Source organism: Gymnogyps californianus, chromosome 2 (assembly GCF_018139145.2).
Source record: "Gymnogyps californianus isolate 813 chromosome 2, ASM1813914v2, whole genome shotgun sequence".
In the NCBI taxonomy this organism is placed as follows: Eukaryota; Metazoa; Chordata; class Aves; order Accipitriformes; family Cathartidae; genus Gymnogyps; species Gymnogyps californianus.
Window position 1 is genome coordinate 92,799,482 of NC_059472.1, and position 22,027 is coordinate 92,821,508.

The window sequence follows — 22,027 nt, forward strand, 5'->3', positions numbered from 1 at the left end:
CTTTCATACCAGTATAACGTAAGTATTGTGCTTGGGTTCATTTCTATTTAAGTTCAAACCCACATCGTTTCCTGGGATCAAAAGATCAACTTGGTTTTGTATATTTTGGGGTTGAGGTTCCACTTCAAAGAAATTGAGCTGCAAGGAGCCCGGTTAAATCAGAAAATGACTTGGAGAGGGAAGGGATTAGGGTGACACAACAAGAAAAATCACTGAAAACTAAACACTGAACATTAAAAAAATCCACAAGATCTATGCTGCATATGTATTACCCATTCTGCTCCTACTACCTACTACAATTCTCCATTAAATAGAAAACTGTCTGGGTTTTCTGTCCTTTTGTATTGGAGCATCTTTGTGAAAAGCAATGCAAAGCAGGAATTTAAATGATAGAGAAAAGAACTCAGAAGGGAGGGAGCTTTGGGAAGTTTCACAAAAACCATAGATGTGGCTGCTACTGAGATTTGCCTGTTTTAAAGAAACCGGGAGGGTCTCCTCTTGTCCGTGGCCATTGTAGGGTGGAAACCACTTGTGGCATATACATCCCTTTGGAAGGAGATGTTTCAGAGACCATAGGTATAGCATACCCTGTACAATTTCAAACATGATTTGGTTTCATCCTATCTTGATTAGTGAGGGGTAAATCCTCAGCCTGGACTTACTGAGCAGATGGTGATGAGATGCAGATGGTTGTGAGAAGGAGGTGGTGGCGATGGTCTAGCAGTTTGTGTTACCTTCTTCTTTTTGATAGACAAAAGAGGAACTCACAGCCCCAAAGGAAAAAGAGTGAGCAAGGGGGGCTACAATCTAAATCATTTAAAAAAAAAAAAATCCACTTATTAATTGCTCTTCCTTAGGCAGCAACACAAATAACCTGCCTGTGTTTTTCTGTTGAGAAGAGACCTGACTCATCGTTCACAGTGGCACAATGCAAGTTTGGCTGTGATCTAGAGGGAGTGAATGCGAGCCCTAAATGAATGTACAGTGGTATTTCACTTTGAAAAGAAGCGGGTCAGCCCTATTAGGTGTGCAGAAGAATGATTTAGAAGGAAACAAGTCTTTGTAAACAAGGATTTCGGTGGAGGGCGAGAACAGGGGATAGTGAGTACGTCCAGTCAGAATTTCTCCTGCTATCAATGATCAGTCTAGCACGTACATAAATCAGTGAATGCTTTCTGAAAGTGATAAAAACATGAAACATCTTCATTAGCTGCAACACCAAATGCAATCAAACGTCGCTTTACAGCACAGCGCCAGATGAACCACTGGATCCTCAGCGGTTTCAGCTCCAGCGCTCAGATCATGGGGCAGCACAAACCACTCGACAGGCCAGCTGCCCCAGGCAGGGGCTTTGGCACACGGGGGAAATCATCCTTCTGCAGCCCTCTGACAATTGGGACATTTGTGTTGCAGTCCTCCTTGCCAGGTGCCTTTATAAATGAGAGGGAATGGGAGCGTGGAGAGTGCTTGACGCTACAAAGTTTTAATACATTGCTCCAAGTAACCTATTTCTCCTGGGATGTCAGCGTCTTTTGGCCTAGAGCAGCTTTGGCATGGGTTTTCCATACCGTAGAGCAGGGTGGAAGGGGCAGCATAACCAGGCTTCTCCTCCTCACTGATGCTTGATCCCCCGGGCATGGGGCCAGGTGGAATAGGGAGGTTGTAGCGGGGCTCCCCAGGGCTCGCCTTGCATCGTACCCCATGCAGGAGCTGGCCACGTGCAAACCTGCCAGGGAAGAGGTGAAAGCTGGAGGCGCAGGTGCTCTCCAAACAGCAGCCTATTGCCAAGGGCCGGGGGGAGAGCGATGGCTGCATGGCTCCTCAGCTGACTGCAAGGCACGCTTCTCCCCCGTGGCCGGTAAGCCTGACGGAGGGAGGCTCAGGGATGCTTATGCTTCCTTGGAGAGCCCGACGGCACAGTGCTGATAAAGCCTTATTTCCAAAGATGCTGAGAGCATACCATAGTCTGCAAAGAGCAAGCAAGCACCTGGGTGATGGACGATAAAACTACTAAATGTGAGGGAAAATACACAAGAGCTGAAATATTGTCAGAAGTCAGGAGAAAATTTCACAACTTTGCGGCCACTTCGGGAAAAGAGACTTGGCTGCTTTTGGAAATGTCTCCCTGAACAGAGAATATGTGAAATTACAGTAACAATATATTATTACATCTCCTCCCACCCTTCTCCACTCCAGATCGCAGCAGCTTTTGGTATCGCAACGCAAGGAAGGGTCATGGCAATTGTAGCGCTGCATCTGCAGCAGTCTTGTCAGGAGAATAACATTTGGGACCCAGTGAAATTTAGGTAGAAGAAAATCTTACACCAGTCTGCATAGGTGCTGGCAGGGAGAACTGGAAAAGCCCTGCACGAGTGACAGCGTGCGCACACACATCCAGAGGGTTTCCTATGGGCGGTGTTTGGTTTTATGCTAACTTGCTTCACAGTGGCTGAAGCAAAGCGCTTTGGACACCAAGGGGAGATTTGCACAGGTAGGGCAGGAAATTTTCAGTGGCAGTGGGGTGCTGCTTTCCTTTTAGTAACATGGGAAAAACTCCCCTTTTAAAACACACTGTCCACCTCGCTTTGTTTCCCTTTATCTCAGGAGAATTCTGAATATTCTCTGAATTTCGCCTGCCAGTTGATGCGGCCCACACTACTTCTGAGGAGTTAAGAGCTACATCAGCTGTTGACAGCTGATGCAGCCTGGATGGCCTATTGCATTAACTTTTGTACCAAGTTGCTCTTTTCTAATGGGAAAAGAAAAAAAAAAAAGAGATCTCTGCATGCATGGCTACCCTTGGTTAGCATGAACAGGAAGGATACTCTGAAGGGTGACTTACTAGCATGGGTGAATGCTTCCCTTTTGAAGCAAAATAAAGGTTTTCACACTGCCAGTGATGCAAGCTTAGCCATGCACACTTCTACTGAAGGTGCTGCATGCTAGAAAACACGAAGAAATTCCCTCACCCACTTAGCATTACTCATTTTGTTACATAATTAATTTTTTTTTTCTTTTGCTGTGGATTGGGTCAAAAAAACCAGTGCCTGTTAAAAAAACCAAACTGTCTGTTTGCTTGTTTATAGCAAATGCATTCTGGCTGTGACTGAGTGGGAAGGCACCATGGGCTACTGGCCCGGGCAAGATGGCATGGATAACTTGCCACTGGTATTCCTGCAGCACCTCAGGCCCATCACGGGACAGTTCATCCCTCCTTATTATCACCTCTGGATATTCAGACCTACCAGACTTACAAAGGCCTCCAAAATCCCCTTGCAGTGCTCCCCAGCTCTTACTGCTTGAGAAGCATACAAATCGCTGCCAATGGTTGCTGTAAAGAGCATATTGTCAAAACTGCTAGGTTTTTTAAAGCTTCTCTAACCCTTTTCTTTCATAGACATTTAGTCCTTGCAGATGGGAGAATTTATTTGTGATAGTGCAATGGTATGAGAAGTAGAGAAGCAATGCAATTTCACCTTATGTAAGGCAAAATCCTGTTACATCTCTCTGTTATTTCCATCACGCTGGTGCTGTAGCTGGCTGCCTTGAGAAGGGGGAAAGGAAAAAAAAAAAAAAAAGAAAGAAAGAAAGAAATGGCCACTTGGTGGCCTTAACAAACTGCTACTCAAAGCACCGAAAGCCAGATCCTGCTGTCACTGAGCTCGGGAGGAGTTTCCCCACTGGCTTCACCGGGGGCAATGAGTCCAGGCCAGGAGCTGCCTGCTGCAGAGACAGACAGTCCCAGTCCTGCCAGTGCAGTGGGCTGCCTGCTGCTATACTGCCCGAGCAGCCGTGAATTATGAGGTTTCCCTCCCCAGCTGCAAGGCAATGACTTTTTAAGACTTTTTGAAAAGGACGGACAGCAGCATTTGAAGGGATGTGGACAAAATTCCCTGCTGGCACAGTGCTTCTTGAGTAATGGTAAATGCTCTGCATAAAATAGCACACGTATCGGGGCTTCTGAGGCATCTTTCAGGTGAGGACTTTACTGGCACAGTTACTTCCAAGCCTCCACAGCACTGGCAGCACCATACTACTAAGAGCAGTCCCAGGACACAGTTTCAGTGATGTTGTTCCATATCTGCCTAAACTCCAGCCTGAAACCTAGACCAATATCCATTTAATGTGTAATGTATCTCAATATGTTAGAGCAAGCAGTGTCTAGATACTCCAGTAATCCTATGTTTGGGACAATGCTTCCACATCAGACAGTCAGATAAAGTCATCTCTACTAAGGACTGGTGCTTAATTTTTGTAAGGCAAATGAGGATCATACCATATTGTTGGAGAAGCAGCAGTACAAGCTGTTCTCAGGAAAAAAAAGAAAGGTCTGACAGGCACAGGGAACTCAAGAACATCATTATTGCTGCCCGAGGCTCATTTGGGAACCGATATTACAAGGGCTGCTCCAAGTCTGCTTGGGACCAATTCTTTCCTCTTCCCTCAAAGGTCCCCTCGAATCAAGTTCTCATAATTTTGACGCTCACCAGAGGTTGAAAGGATCCTTTCGGGAACTCCCGATCTATAAATTTACACTTTAAAATATTAACTCACATTTCCACAGCACAGAGGCCATTCAAGGAAGGTCCATGAGGCAGAACAGGGTGTCCCAGCATGGAAAAGTGATACAGAGTGGCACAGAAGAAGCAGTCAGCCACCTCCATCTTCATTTTATGAATGCATGAAGCAGGTACAGTGCACAGGACCGACAACAAGTGTAAGTGCCTCCAGTGCCTCGGGATGAGGATAATTGTTGGTGCCACTAAGTAGCACAAGCAAAGGAACCGATGTTATGCCTGCAGAACTGAGAAAAACTATTCAGCTCAGTGCACACTTCAATGAAGCTTCTCAGAGCTTAAGGGAGCAGAGGTTGTCACCTGCATCATCATCTTCCAGCTGCATTTTTGGCTTCCTTTCACCCCTTTAAATTACAAAATATCAGTACGAAGAGTGGAAAGCTGGGCCTAACTTTCCACTGCTCAGGAGAACATCAGATGTCAGCATGGGCTCATGTAGTCTAAGTCTGCAAGTCCTAAATCTTATCATAGAATCATGGAATACCAGGTTGGAAGGGACCTCAAGCATCATCTGGTCCAACCTTTCCTGGCAAAAGCACGGTCTAGACAAGATGGCCCAGCACCCTGTCCAGCCGAATCTTAAAAGTGCCCAGTGTTGGGGAATCCACCACTTCCCTGGGGAGATTATTCCAATGGCTGATTGTTCTCATTGTGAAAAATTTTCCTCTTGTGTCCAATCGGAATCTCCCCAGGAGTAGCTTGTACCCATAACCCCTCGTCTTTTCCATGTGCCCCTTGTAAAAAGGGAGTCTCCATCTTTGTAGCCACCCTTTAAATACTGGAACATGGTGATAAAGTCTCCCCTAAGCCGTCTTTTCTCAAGGCTGAACAAACCCAGTTCTCTCAGCCTTTCCTCATACGGCAGGCTTCCCAGTCCTTTGATCATCTTTGTGGCCCTTCTCTGGCCCTCTCCAGCCTGTCCACACCTTTTTTGCATAGTGGGGACCAAAACTGAACACAGCATTCCAGGTGTGGCCTGACAAGCACTGAGTAGAGTGGGATAATGGCTTCTTTATCTCTGCTGGTGATGCCCTTGTTGACGCAACCCAGCATCCCATTGGCTTTCTTTGCCACAGCAACACACTGTTCACTCATATTGAACTTGTTGTCCACCAGGATCCCCAGGTCCCTTTCTACCCAGCTGGGTAGATCCCAGCCTGTGCTGCTACTCCTGGATTACGTTTTTCCAGGTGCAAGAGCTTACACTTGTCCTTGTTGAACTTCATAAGGTTCTTGTTAGCCCACTCTTCCAGCCTATCCAGGTCTTCCTGCAGGGTGGCTCTCCCTTCCGAAGTGTCCGCTTCCCCACTCAGTTTGGTATCATCAGCAAACTTCATCAGGGTACACTTGATCCCATCATCCAGATCACTTATGAAGATATTAAACAGCGTTGGGCCCAACCTTCTCTACTGATGCATTCATGCTCTCTCCTCATATTCCCGCTCCTCAGCAGAAGTATTACAATGGTGCTGTGACCATTGCACTGCCAAGTACAGTTCACTAGCAGCCAGTTTGTCTATACACTCTGGGCTAAAACCATCAGTTTGGTTAGTCCTCTTGTTTTCATTATTGTCTTTCTGTTTCCATGCAATATTAGCCATCTTTTCTGCCCTCTCAGAAAATCCAGAACAAAACTTAGCTCTACGTCACTGTATCTTTCTCAGGAAAGTTACACAGTTCCTGGAAGTTCCTCCAAATTTTCCTTACAGCTCCCACAGGTGCCGCTATATGCTCATAGAGCTTTCCCCTTGTGATAAAGCAGCAGGAAACCAACAGACCAAAATCAAAATCTTGCTTGGCTTTCCTCTAAAAACATCATTATGCTTTTCTCTTACCCTCACCGAGCCAGGCCGCTACAAACCCCATTAAGATCAGGTTATCTGTTATGAGTGTTCACCTTCAGGGTCTTAACAAGCATGCACCGTGACTGTCCAACACACCAACAGTGACAGAAACTGAGAATCATTGGTGCAAAGCTCTAGAAGACTGTAGGAAAAAGAGAAATTTAATGACAACCCAAGTCATACAATGGCTGCGAGCTTTTCTTTTCCATTATTTTATGTGTTATTTTCAAAGACGATCACAGCGGCCAGCTGCCTAAGTCAAACAACTGTCATGTTTATTGTTCAAGCCATCAGATGCCAGGAGGATTTTAAACACATCACCTTGCTGGAAGTTCTTTTGAAACCTTAAGATTAGGCTATACTCCATCAGTAGTCTTGTTTAAATAAATAAATTACCCCTCTCTAGAATGTGATCTTCATCAAATCTTCCCACACCTAGTTATTATTGACAGGTGGAAGGGAAGGTATATCATAACAGAGGTCTTCCTTTTTCTGACTGCTGTGACTTCCCTCCAGGAATGACTTCGCATCTGCAGGGCCTGATAAAAATCATCCCTGAAATGTGAAGCTCCTGTTTCCTAAAGCCGCAACAACATGCAACAGACCAAGAATATTATCACCCCCCTTTGAAGGGTGGCTAAAAACCAAAACTGCCCAAAGCATCGCAGACTTCTGAAAAATGTGCATTAAAGGCTTATCTTAGGATTGCACTCGATGTTCAAAGCTTCCCCTCCAGGTCTTCAGGCTAATCCTCTCCCAAACAGAACATGTTCCATATTACCAATGCACAATCAGCTCCCAGTTGCCTGGGGTATGGCTTATCCAGCTCGCCAGTAAACCGCGCCATGGGTCTGTGCTCAGCCCCGCCTGAGCTGGGCAGGGCCATTAGCTTAGCCCTAGCCAGGCTCTGTGCATTCAGACCCGGCTGCACCCGAGCTCACGAGCCCTCTGGGAAGCCAGGGCATGCCGTGCGTTGAAGCACAGAGCCAGCTGGGATGCTCAGGCGGGCAATCCTCGTCGTTGTGCAGGTTTTACTCTAGGTGATGGAGACGCGACCGTATTTATTGCGGTTCCCCAGGAGAAGATGGTCATTACATGCAACTTCATTGTCAAATACTTCCTTCAGGCATCATTTTGGTAGCTTCTATTGAGATGGGGTTTCTAGTGTGTCATCCTGTCTGTCCCTTCTCAAACAAATGTACTTCTTAACCACAATCTAGCTCCTGCTTGCTTTAATTGCAACTGCTTGCTTAAAATATCCGCTGCCCGTTTGCCCTCCCTCTCCCCCAACACGCACATGGGTGGAAATTCTCTTGCTCAGAGGTTCATGGGACTTCATGAAAGGTGAAATTAGAATACAGCTTGTTTAAAACAACTACTAATGCCTTTCTTCTGCAGCCCACAAAGCATTCTTGTAACCAAAGCCACAAAAAAGGAGGTATTTTTAAATGAGCCATGTGGATTGATTCACTGATTACGGTCTCTTCCTCCCCGTTATTGCTTCCCATCAGAGCTGGAAAATTACTCTCTGAGCACTCACCAAACCATGCTCTCCCTACTCTTACCTTGGCTATTTCCGCAGTCCGGTTCCTCAGATGGGTTATTTGCAGCTAGGTAAATCATCTATTAGTTTCTAACCACCCTAATATACATGCTTCAAATTAAAAGTGAATAAAACTGTTTGACTTTGTTGAATGAATGAGCAACACAGAGTTCATCAACCATCTTCATTCAGCCTTGAAGGGAGAGAGGGAGGCCTGGAGGGGGTAAAACAGTCCTAATCACCCAGCTTAGCACTGGAGGCAACCATGGAGAGATCAAGGACACCTTGGCCATCAGTAGAAAGACAGAGGCTTCTCCGATACGCGGTTTGGATCTAATCTGGTTCACAGTTAAAGGGAGTTCTCCTTTTTAACTGAGGTGCCCACAGCAGGCGCTGCAAGTTCCCCAACCCTGCTTGAAGTTCGATGTGTTTCAGGGCACCGGGGCTCCCAAATCACTCAAACTGAGGAACGGAGGGTCAGTCCCCATGCACTGACCTTCCCCCAGAAATGACCTGAGAAGCGGCGCTGACTGCATTTCACACAACTGCAATGCATTCAGAGAAAAACAGCTAAGTCAAGGGGGAGTCCCTTCCCCTGCAGCCTGGAGTTTCCAAGCCATCTTTGGAAATGAATCAAATTCAGGTCTTCCATGAAACAGTCCAAAAGTAGCAGTAGCAGCTTGGCCAAGGAGGCACTAATTTTGTTCCTCCTCCAGTTCTCATCTGCCAGAACAGCTTTTATTAGATGTATTCTCCATATGCACTTTCTTTCCAGAATAAGCCTAGGGGAAAATCAGGACATCACTTTTTTCTAGCGTTGTAACCATATATCCAAAGCATAGGAAACAGCGGAGATTCCCTTTTTTTTTTTTTTTTTTCACCTGCAGACTTTTTCCTGGAGTGCATGGAACATATCTCAGCACATGTATCACAGGTCCTTACCACACTACCTTCAGGTATTCCAATGCTTTAATTTTTCCATATGTTATTCCTCCTCCACTCACCTCCCCATCATCCTTGACATCACAGGCACATTACATATCCCTACCATTTAATTTTTACCTGAGATTTTGTGTTCAACAGATGCACCTGTGGGATGAATTTTGTCTAGGGCAGTCATAAGAAGAATTGCTCTGGACCTCTTCTGCTTCACTCCATCTTTTTCCATGTAGAAACAATGACATCTGCATTTTATGTAATTCAGGTTGAAATACAGAAACCGATACCTGGGGAATCAGACCTTGATTTTTCCCGATTCCCATCAGCACCCAACCACCATCCTGGGCAGCACAGCACTTCTTCCTACGCAGGTGGACGGAGGTGTTAAGAATAAGCAAGAAGTCACCACAGCTCCTTGCCCTGCCTCAGAATCTCTCTGTTCCAAAGGTATTTTAACACCCCTCAGATGGGGAGCAGATACCCCATTTAACAATACACAACCAACACTGATGCAGTGCTTTTCATCGGCGGCTTTGCAGAGGCAAATCAGGGAAAGTCAAAACACTTCTTTCTTCCCCATCTTATTGGGAGAATTAAGCAAACCAGAACTGAAGCAACTTGCCTAGTCACACAGCAGATGGTAGGAGATTTGGGAGCAGAAGCCCAACTGCTTCTCAGTCCAGCATTTTATGGATTGGACAAAGGTGGCTGTCTCTCAATATGCCTTCTTGGTAAGCCAAAACCACAAGACTTTTGAGTCAAAAAGGACTATTGAACTTCCCAGCCTGTCTTACTGCATCGCAGGTGCTCTTGTAACCCTTTCTATGCCATTTTGGAAATTTATGTGCATATCAGGGATGTATAATTCTAAGGGAGAAAAGCCCAGCTAGAAATATGTGAGATCTCACAAGACAAACATTTCCTCCAGTGCAATGAACTTGATGTAAGGTGACCACCCCAAGAAAATGAAGGTCAACTCTAAACATGCCAGAAGCCCCACCTCAGTCCCTTGAAAAGAAAATATGGGTAAGGAAGAGGAGGAGTATTTAAGATCCTTCCAGTGACAGCAAAGTCCAGAGTGCACTTGCAGTGAATTAGTACGTTGCTATAATATACTCTGATGGGGTTTGTATTGTGACAAACCTTTTCCCATTCCTCCCCCAAACTTATTACTGATGGTTAACTTGAGAGTCATACAGCCTTACCCAGCTGAGAAACGGTAGAGGTATACTTGCACAGCCGCCAAGATTTGCAGAAATGCAAATGGTTTTCAGTATTCTCAAACAGAAGAGTCATTTTTTTTCTGGGCTAAATGGTAGCCCTAGCCAGTAAAAGCCCAGCTAGTTCACTTGTGTGCAACAGAGGCACCTTCCGCATCTTGCAAACGGGCCCAGGCTGCAGACTTCTGCAAAAATGAGGCTTTACACAGAGGACACAAGCTGTTGCATGACATACACCATCTTCTAGAGTAATGGAGATCTTTATCAGGTCTGATAAGAACCTCACTGCAAACCAGACGTTATCAAGTAAATAAGCTACCTAAGAACAGAAGAATCTCATGTCTAAAATCTGATGATTTGACCAAAGCTTGCATAGCACTCAGGTTTGGGGGGGTTTGTTTGTTTGTTTGTTTTTTCTTCTTCTTTTGAGACACTCAGGGATTACATAAGCCGTTTTGCTGGGAAGTTACATGCTGCAGACTTATTGCAAAGACTTCCAAAATGCAATCCTTGTGAAAATATGCAGTGAGCATGCATAAACAGAGCCGTAATTCTGACATCTCAAACACATACTTTCTCTAAACACAGGGCAGAGTTTTCCCCTACTTACAAGCTTTCAACAAAGTCCCACCTTGCCTTAAAAAGCGAGGAATACAGAGAATCAAGCAAAACGCTGTTTGTAATTAGTAACCTGCATATCATGCTGGTCCACCAATGAACACTGCTTTTTGGCATACAAATAAAAGTTAAGTATCCCTTTTGAATTCTTCAAATGTCAGGTTCAACACTGTCATGGATCAGTGCTACTTTTCCAAAACATCCAGTGCTGCACACGAGCCAGACTGCCACACAGGACAACATCTACAGTAGTCACGGCAGGCTTGGCAAACAACCACCACTACCGTAACAGGCCAGATGCACAAACAGCTGAATTGTATTTGTTAACACAATCATTTAAATCAGCAACCTTATAACATAAGCTTTTTTTATTAATACTCATTTACAGGAAATAAATTGTTTGCAAGCCACACATTGGCACTCACTTATCCTGACTCAAGAGTTCTGGGACAAATACCAGTTATTTAAAAAAAAAAAAAAAAAAATCACACACAAAAACAAGGAAAAAGGAGGGGAGAGAGGGAAGAGATTCAAGAAATTGTAACAAAAATCCCATCTCCTGTATCCAACAAATTAAATAAAAACTCACTTGCTTTCAGAGAAAGAAGGGAAGGAGGAGAATCAGAACTCAGACTTTCAAAGGGTCCATTTGTAAATGCATCTGCCCAGATCTAAAGCTGTGCTTTGTTAATGCCTGTGTGAATTGATGACCAAGCGAGCAAACAATTTAAAGACACTTTGCACTTCAAGTAGCTTGGATGTCTTGGTTCTGATCTCTCTATTCATAGTTCAATGAATAACGGAGCGTACAAACCTGCACATTCATAGCTGCCTCAACTAAAATGGAAACTGGGTGCTGGTCTGGCTGAAAATCCCATTTTTTGAGACTGCTTGCAAATGAATTTTACTCCCAGTTCGCTGCAGATGTGTTCAGCTCGCACGAGCAGAACTGAGTCTCCTACAAGGACCGAGCTACGCAGTCGTTCAATGGCAAAAAGGCAGCTCCTGCTCACATTTCATTAGATGCCTACTCCTAATAATTACACTAGAAACTACATGGAAGCTACAGGAAGTCATCTTGCTACTCACAAGCTACTCACTTTTGGTAAACTGCAGTGCACGTAATTCACTAGAGCAAAGCACACATTCAAACATGTATAAAGAAGAATTTGTTCCCTGGGTGAGGGCAGAAGAATAATACTGGACAGCAGCTAAATGTAGCAATGAAATAGTTAAGCACACAGGAGCTGGGGCACATGGAAAACGAGAACCACATTTAAAGCTCTGCTGAGAACAAAGTGTGAAAATAGCTGTTTCTGTCGCATGCTTTCTGTCTCCAGGGGTTTCTACAGAAACACTGTACAGTGCAAGATCATCTTCCTCATGCTGTCCAATATTTTCTAGAGACCATCACCATTTTCCCTCCACCAGTACAATCTTCTTGAGGAGGTGGAAGGACTCCCATCATTTGCTGGCAGAGCTCAAACTCCTTATCAGGTTATGAGCACATCTAAGGACATGAGGGTTTGCCCTCTAGTTCCCTCAGTTTACTGCATGGTGGGACAGGACTACCCGAATCGAATCAGAACTGCCATTTTCTATAACTCCAACAGTTACATGTAACATTGAATGAAACGAGATACACAGTTGGGAACAGTAGTACGGCACCATGGTTGCAGCACAATTTTTACATGTGGTTTGGATAAAAAATGCCCTTGAGAGGTGCTAAGTGGTCAAAAGGAAGACAAAGCAGCAGTGCGTTTTTCATTTGGAAACTGCTGTCTTCCTTTGGGAGTAGGGGGAAGCCTCCTCTAAAACTTTTTATATTTTAAACATGTTTTCTGTCTCATCAATGCTATAGCACGTATCTCCAAGACATTGCTATGGATAACAGGAGAAAGGAGGTAATTACACTAATTCAAGCTTCACATATCAGGCTGCATTGAATTTAAAGTCTTTTCATAGAAAGACAGGAAGAGGACTGAAACACATTAATAAAATCAGAGCCGTCCCACTCACACTGAAAATGATGTAATGTGTAATCTATTACGAACAAGGTGCATCTAGCACATTCAAAGCTATCTACAGACACATTAACTTCATTCTAGTGGAGGATATTATTAATTATTTGAATCCCTGAGATCCCTTAGGAAACATCCACACATTGCCAGCAGCCTATAAACTAACAAGTGCTGGGAGAGGGAGGAGAGGGCAAAAAGACAAGACCCAAAACCCACTGTGCCTGAATATCTAACTTTGCCTTCACGATGAGGGAGTCTCACTGCAAGAACAGTTCAGCCTTCAGCAACAACTAAAGCGGCCATGAGATCTGGCTACTTAGGCATGACTGATTACACTTTCAGGTTGGTGGGGTTTTCGTTTTTAGGGTGGTTTTTGGGTTTTTTTTTTTTTTTTTTGATTGTTTGAATGCCAGAATTACCCTCTCAGCAGAGGTAGTGTCAAATCAGAAATTCAGTGTGTTATCTGTGGGAATTTAAATGGGGCTTTTCCCCCTCCTTACACTGTAACTTTTTAATTTTTTTTTTCCCCAAGAATCATCATCTGCCACTTACATCAGCTTCCTCTGACAAACCACTAGTGAGAGCCTTGAGTCTTGGCAGTCTGTAAACCAGCTAAGCGTTACAGCTAATTAAGCCCTAAACCAGTGTACTATGGAAAAGAAGGTATTTCAAAAGAATAAAAACTTTGGATTCACCACACACCCTGTCGCAATGATGGGCCAGCAACAATAAGTAAGAGAGCAACATGCAACATCCTCTTGTGGGACTAGTATCGAGAGATGCTTGTTCTGCAGATTCTTGAACTCACCTGGAAGAACTTGGTGAAGGGAGGGGAAGTCTCAAGAAGTCTGTGTGTAGGAGAAAAAAGTAATCTAAATACCAAAATGAGTTAGTCTTGTACTCTTACTGTACCTGCAGGGATACAAACAGTGAGTAGAAGCCTTCCAGACACTATTATTGATTTCAAGAAATACGCAAGCAGATCAGGTGTTAACATTTACTTTTATTTATAAAAAAATTGTAGAACGTATTAAATACAAACATTTGGAAAAAGCAATCAAGGCTTCGCTAAGATGCCCAGGAAGAGGAAGACAGAGAATCAAGAAGCTTACCAGGTTTAGAGTTTTTAAACTAGCTGAAGTAATTACTATAATTTTTCACTGACTTCTTTATAGGCAGTGGCCATTATAGCAACCAATGTTATTACTGTCCTTTTTAAAAAACAGAGATATGATTTGCCATATCTTCCCACTCAACCACAAAATGTAAGGAAGCAACTCTTTCCAGGTTAAAAATCAGGGTAATAAATACTAATGCATTTACCCATTGCCTACATTGTATAACACTAAACATTTGCTTATAATCACACATGGATATCAAGTTTAGCCCAAAAAATTGATTATACATTTCAAATCTGGATATCCAATAAGGTGTTATAAACTTTATACGTTTTTCCAGTGAACATCAAAATGAGGACAGTGTTTTGAAGTACAGAAACAAAATAACTGAATGCATCGTCTCCACTATAAAGGCCAACTACTGAGAAGTGGACTGGGGTCTAGTCATGTTCCAGATAGCTGGTAAGTCCTACAAACTGCCACGGAAAGGCTGGTTGGAAGACAAATCATGTCACGTTCTCAGTCTGTGTTAGCTCCTCTCCCTTTCTAAAAGGCCAAAGGTGAGAACTACTACTACAAAGGTGTAGCTACTCTCTCTTCTGCACCTTGTGGTAATAAAGGAGTAAACTATCATTCTGCTCTCTACATGGACAAACCAGATTCAATTTTTCTTAGACTGCTGTTGCTCTTTTACCACTCTTAAATGCAGTATGCAGTACATTTAAGTAATATTAAGTAAACAAGACATAGAAGCAAGAGACTACAGAAAATACCTCTTCTGTCTTTAAAAAAAAAGAGAGAAGCACTTCCACTTGCTGACAATATGGCACTCCCTCTGTCTTCCTGCTTTACCCTGTATCTGTTTTCGAGCTGCAGCATAATGCACATTGATGTGGCTATATGGCCCTAAAGCCAAATTCAGTTCTAAAAAAATCCTGTTTGTGGGACTGACTCTTTGGGGATAACCAAACTATTAAAAAAATCCAGTACAGAATAATCTTGGACACACGAACATTAACAGATGTCTCCCATTCTGCCTTGTATTTGTCAGAACAGAAAAAAGAACTGCCAACTTATCAGCACTCACAGGGTTACTACCACAAGGACGAGAGTGCCAAAAGTGTTATGGGATACATAGTGTTGGCAGTCAGCTACAGAATGGACTGACTGGATACCTGCAAGAGCATAGGCAGAATGCTTCTGACAAAGCTGCCCTTTGGGGACGGGCTGAAGTTGCACTACGCATCCTATTATGAGTAGAGGGTTGGACAAATGGACCAGCATCCTGAACGCATGTCAGACCCTGTTACCGAGGAAAGCGTTTTCCAATTACCACGTCCGCCCTCAGAGCACAGAGAGGGCTGCCAATGTGGGCACTGCTGTGCTGGAATTCCTAAACAGCCAATTATTTGCAGATCGACATCTTCAAGAAGAGCTAAATACTTCTCTTACCAGGCAAACACAGAGCAGTTGCTGGATATACCAAATAGGTAGTGGTTCATCTAGCTACAAGCTTGAAAACAAAGTCAATTCCAGCACCTTTCCCAAATCCAACAGCATCCCTTACTGCAACACAGACGTGATTATCCTGCTCTCGCTGTGTTCAGTACACTTAAAGCACTTAGTGCAATGAGAACCCTGATGCCGGCTTGGACTCAGATGAAACGGTCAGGCCAGTTCCACCCCATTCCCTTTTTTCCTTTTTGGCCATTACTGGCCAAATACAAGATCTGTATTTCACAAGCCATAACATATTTTTTTGAAGATACTTAACAGATATTTAAGAGCCAGAGCTTACTTGACCCCAAAAGCCTTGCTCCCATCCAAAGAATTCACTGCCACCCAAAGCAAGCAAGAAATCACATGAAAAGGAATCTTGTGAAGGAATGGGAGGTCAGAGTACCGAAGAAACTGAGAGAGACAACAGTCTACTTAGTATGCTGACTCCTGCTCATTCAGTGCTCAGCTTTTAGCATGAGATACACCACATTTAAACAAATGAGGGGTTTGTTTTTGTTCTTCTGTCCTGGCTGTTTGGGAGGTATTATTTATTTTCTCAAATCTTCAAGAAAAATAGGCTTTCAGTCCTCTGAGTCAAAGACAAGAAATCATGATCTTGGCATCAGTGCCACCCCCCATTACACCATCAGAAATCAATACACTGCCCAGCATCCCTGGTGACATATTTGAAGTTACACTCTTAGAATACACTTGAGTCAGGCAATGGCTCCATTCCAGAAACACACAATGCTACCAAGAGCAGAGTATGGCCCCTAGTTTCAACCTAGTTTAAAATATATTTTACAAATGCATTCCTACAAATCTGATCACAGCAAAATATATAGTGGTTTTAAAACGGCAGAAAGTTGAATTCAAACAACTCAATTTTTAAACCAGTGAGAAATATGGGCAATTTTAAAAGAAAACAATAAACTTCTCAAATACAGACATTTGTGAAATATACATGCACACGCACACTCTCGCACGCACACGCACCCACTTACTTAACTCAGTGTCAGATTAAGATTACACAAGGCAATTTTCAAGGTTGCATTTACAACCACAATGACAAGAACAGCATTTTTGAGGTAGCTGAAGTCAAAGAGCAAACCACAGCACAAGCAAAGAAACAGGTGCTCGCACTCACACCGAGCCCACTCTTTGGAGACACGTTATCATGTGCGCAGGGGCGTGTGTTGAAGAGGCACATGTTTCACGGGGAATGAAGTTCAGCGGCACTGGAGACCCGATAAACTATTCTCCAGAGAAGCTTATGTTGGGAGACCAGATGCACAATCAAGGGACCACGGCTGAAATCACTGCACATCAGCTGAGCTGTGGTAACGGTACTCTTGGTCTGCAGCAGTTCTACCGACAGCTCTGTCTCACGTGCATCGAAGCAAGTACAACTGTGGCAGTTGATGTTATTACTCAGAGCTGTCTGTCCCACTTCTCTCCCAGATGCTACTGTTGGTAGAAAGGTACATGTACCCATATCTCACCTGCTCCAGTTTGCAGCCTAGCATTCAATTTCAAGCCCACCTCCACAGTATTACTCGCCAATGGACTGAGAACGGGAGCAGCAGAGACACAGACCTGAGTTCCCTTCTTCAGGTGCAATAACATCTTTGCCACATTAACAGTGCAGAGATGTCAAACTGCCACAGCTTGAATCACCAGACTTCATCTCTCAGAGCCCTTTGCTAGCCTACAACAAAAGGAGTTGAGCTAACCTCACAGCAAATGCCAGGCAATGTGGGCATAATGGGATCATAGCTGTGGCTGGCTGACAAACTGGCTCAGCCACAGTAACTGGATCATGTCTCTGGGCATACAGAGAGCTTGATCCTGCCCAAATTATAAAACTGTGTGAAACACACTCATACACACACACATAATGTAGTATTTTCATCAAGAAGCTTTCTACAAATCAACTGTTTGCATGATTACTGCTGAGAGTCTTGAAGATGGGATGGAAATTATGGCAAGATGTTTTTCAAAGGTAGAAAGAAAAAAAATCAACCTCCTACGATTAGGTCTCTGTTGTGTAGTTGCTGTATGAGAGAGATGGCACAGATGAGAAGTTGTTATTCCACTGTCTTCCTCCAGTGTTCTGCTGCAACTCTGCCTGCTCTTTATATTTGCTCAGAAGATTTTTGGCTTCTTGCAGATCCTGAGAAGAGTTTTCCCCATATTCTTCTTTCAGCCACTGCCTGAACTGCAGAAATTGAACGTACATATACAATATGATGAAACAATAACATGAGACTGATGCAGAAGTAATAGTCCCTCCTGTCCTACAGAATTTCAAGAGCCTTTAAGAACACAAGTAGTTTAAAGAAAAGTGCTCCAAATATTGCATGTCCTTCAACAGCAGCACAGACTACATAGGCACAGGAATACACATTTGAAATCACCGAGATCCCTTACATCCCCTAAAATGACACACTTGCAAAACAGCTTGGTTGACTGGAGTAATACGGAGTAAGGAACACCCGCTGGGCAAGGACATCCTGGACTTAAAAGCACCCTCCTCCTGTTGCATATACAAACAGTAAGATGAATTAGCGTGGTAGCTAATATGATCAGCCAACTTGCCCAAGTCACAACAGGCTGCAAGAAGGCTGAAGATCAGAAAGTGAACCACTTAGATGGGTTTTTTTTATCCTGAGCCCACAAACACCAGTAGTAAAAAAACATACTGTAGATACCAGGAAAGGTATCTTCTAGGAAGAAAAAGTCCAGGAGCTTTAAAAACTATAGAATAGGACCCTATATATGTTACTGACATGAATGACTGAATATGGTACATGGTAACAGATGTACCAGGTCCAGTTGAAGGTCAGTTCAGCTCTGTATCCTGGTATGAGATTAGCCAGATGTAAATGCCGAGGAAAGAATCAGGCAATGGTCATTTCCTCAGCTTCCAGCAATTTTCAGCTCAGGTACTTTTGGAGGCTGAGGCAGTATCTTTGTGTTTGATAGCAACAAATTAATTTTTCTGCCATGAGATCACCTTTTGAATCCACAAATTTTTACCCACAAGATACCTGGATGCCAACAAGCTCCATAAGTACAGATTGTATAAAAACCCCTCCTTTTCCTTGATTGGGACCTGCCAATTGATAGCTCCATCTCACGCTACAGGGAAGAGTGGAAGTCACACCTGTTCACTTTCACTATTCCACTCAACTTTATAGACCTTTATCACATCCTTCTCTGTCATTTCTTTGCTAGTTGAAGAATTTGAGTCCACTTAGTCATTCCTAACAATCTCGTTGCTCTTCTCTGCAGAAGCAGCAAGTAGACACAGACCCCAACTGTTCTGTCCCAGTGGGGCTAATATTCATTTTTCAAGCCTTAACTTTCATCGCTTTGTTCTGTTTGGGGCTCATGGACAGCTTTATCCATAAAGATCATTTACTAGGACATTGGGAGACAAGACCTCAACATAGTTACTCCCTCCCATTCCTAAAAGATCGTAAGGTCCTGAGTGAAATCTGAAGCCTCAGGCTACCATGTGGAAGTTTGGAATTGGTGCAAACCATGTTGTGACCTTAGTGACTAAACTCCTTCCTGTAAGACCAAGATCTAAAGGACCCCGTTCCAGAAACCCCACGGGATACCACTCTATAGTGGCACAGCGAAACACTCATGCTGCTGAAATCAGAAAAAAGTTCACGCCCTTGGCAGATGGCATTATTCCACTGAAATCAGGTGTGTAAACAGACACCTGCTAAGGATGTGGTTGCTGTTAAGAGACAGTAGGAAACTACAGCCCAGTCAGTGACTACAGGTGGATATTTCTTTTTGCAACCTACTGCCTCCCCCTCAGTGAAAAAAAGGCAGAATGTGCCGTCCATGGTGGATGAAAAAAGAGAGACGTTACTGTCTTTATCAGGCTATTTGCATATAGCCTTAATTGTCATTGCTGTTAGCCCAGACCAATTAGAGTAGAAATGACTGTAAGGGAGGAAGGAGACAAGTCTGGAAAGTCCCCCTCTGACTTTTGTCTCTTAAAAATCGGTTACTCTACCATTTACACCAGTTCCAAACGATCCAGGAAACATTCAGTTAAATATTAAAAAAACGCAAATATTTACAGTTGCAAACTGCATCATGCAAAACAAATGGTAATTTCTAAACTCTGAGCTTTCTGCAGCAGAATGACAGGTATGGAATTAAAAAAAAAAAAAAAAACACAACATCCTTTGCCTCATGTATTTTGCTTTCCGATTTTGGTTTGCCTCTGTTGTTGTTGTTGATTTTTAATAAGCACAATAGGCACAAAAGCCCAGAGAAAAGCAGCATGCTGAGCAATGGAAAATGGAGGGGATGGCCAGAGTAGGTTGTTAACATAAGTGGAAGTCACCGATCGCCCACGGAGAGCAGGTCTTTTGTGTGGGACGGTTCTTTTTAGGGGTAAGAAACTAATTTTCGTTTTATGAAAACCACTTTGCAGTCTTACTGTTCCCTCAATTCTCCTAGTCCTACAAAGCCTTCAAAGGCTAAGAAGAAAAAAGGGTCAGATTTGAGACCATTCTACACATCAGAAATTTTATTAAGTCTCAGCCACAGAAGGTGGGGGGAACACAACACATAAGTCATACTGAGAACCTAGTTTAACTCCTGGATAGCAAAGATTTCTGATGGTGATTTCTTTCCTGCTTACTATTCCAAATGAATGTGCTGGGGAAAACCGACTATTTTTATGCAACTGGTACTTATAGGTTGGTCTTTCTGCTGCGTTCTGAGCAACTCACTCTTTAGTTTTTATCCCTCTAAAGGTGTCAGTCTTGTATTGTGTCTTAGCACACAGGAAGCAACCACTGGATTGAGAGCACAGCGGGGCATGAGGTGTTCCGATGTTGTGCTTCATCTCTTCTCCTATCCAGTATTCCCTGATACCTTCAGTTCTATCTGCACCTCCCCAGGAGAGCAGGCTTGGCCAAGAAGCCACTCCCTCAAAGCAAACACAGGGAGTCAGATAAACCACTCAGGCCACAAAATAATGAGACGTAGCCCATGATCTGACTTGGGGTTGTGTTTCACAGCTCATTTGTTTGTAGTTCATTTACCTGATCAACATCATGTTTTTCAAAGTCCTGTAGCTGCCTCTGGAAGCCCATGTTAGGATTGGCACAGGATCTCGCTGCGCGGACAACAGACAGCGCATCTTCCCAGCCAAAGTCTGTGATGGTCATGATGTAGGCAACCACCAATGTTACACTCCTGGAGACACCTGCAAGGCTGCATGAAAAAGGAGGTGCAATAAATTGAAGTAGTGCTGTACTTCATCCATCACAGTTAAAAGCATCACTTTCTAACATCACAGTAGACTGCTGTGTTGCTTGCCATGAGGAAGAAATATTACAATATTTGACTTTAAGGGTTTTGGTGCTGCTTTTTCAAATGTATCAGAACAAATCTATGACAAGATCAAGAAAGTGGGTTCTGAGTGGTAATTCCTATGAGACTGGAAAGGAAGAAATAAGTATTAAGTCTTCACAAAAGCAGGGGACAGTGCACACGTTCTAAGTTAGATCTGGTTTTTAATAAGCTAGAAATAAGTCACCCACTTTCTTCTGCTTATATAGATCAGAGCAGTGAAATAAGACCGTTCCCTCTCCACCACGAATAAAGGCTTCAATTTCATGGGGCTGAAATGAACTTTAACTGAACTGTTAAAGTACATATGTCTGGTTGCTTGAGTTCTTTTCTTCTTTCTGCTATCCATGCACTCTGCAACTTCAACTCTCAGGACTCCAGTTTCCCCACATGAAATGCTGGGACAAAGTAAGAATCATTCACTATTACTGATTTGACAGCACTGGACAAAAAACTCCCAACAACTACTATTGTGAGTATAAAGAATGTGTTTGAGTTACATTTGTAACAGACTCTTTCACTTGGCATTTCGAGAACATTTTATGCTTTTGAAATGCTTCACGAATTTAAATATGTTTTTTTAAAACTATCAGAATTCAGACTAGTTATCCCTGTTTTACATACATGGAGACTGACCAAATGACTTGTGCACAGCCCTATCATGAGTCAGTAGCAAACTAAGGATTTATGCTCAGGGCCTGTGTACAAGTCCAGTGTTCAACTCACGAGATGACTCCGATTCCAGATATAGACTCAGATATGTCACTTGGACATACAGCACGAAGACTACAACCAATAGCAGAGAGCAAGAAAAAACCCAGGGTGGGATTTCCTTTTCTATTCTCTACAGTCCCAGGAGCATCTCTCCAATCAGAGACTTGCTATTAACAAATGCAACATCTGAATGCTTCAGCAGTTTAAAGAAAAAAAGAGAAAAAAATCAATTTCTGTTCAGAGGAAATTTTTTTTAACAACTCTGAGCTGTTATAGAAACTAATCAAATTATTAGGATTATGGAAATCACATTTAGAAATACAGTGATTAAAATAATGGCAAATAAATAATACGTCTCTAGTCAAATCAATCCTACAAAAAAGTTTGATAAGAAGAGAAGGTCAAGAAGAATTTCTTGGGCTCCTTTTATCTCCAGGCAGCTGCCCACTCCAGTGACTCAGAAGTCCTAGCATGAGGCTTTAATAGCATTTGCAAATCTTCTGGGGCTCTTCAAATAAAGGGGGCATTTCAGTCCAAGAGGATTT

The 22,027-nt window shown here is 43.3% G+C and overlaps 1 protein-coding gene across 1 annotated transcript in view; it reads right to left on the bottom strand.

Annotated features, from left to right (window-relative positions):
• Positions 1–13,745: 13,745 nt before the first annotated feature.
• The window catches only part of DUSP22 (dual specificity phosphatase 22), a 45,574-nt gene continuing 37,292 nt past the window's right edge, over positions 13,746–22,027 (bottom strand). Inside the window, exons 6-7 of the mRNA XM_050892628.1 lie at positions 20,459–20,630; positions 13,746–17,598 (exon numbers count right to left, since the gene is read on the bottom strand). Coding sequence (XP_050748585.1) covers positions 17,413–17,598; positions 20,459–20,630 — 358 coding nt within the window. The 3' untranslated portion in view covers positions 13,746–17,412. The remainder of the gene's footprint in view (positions 17,599–20,458; positions 20,631–22,027) is intronic.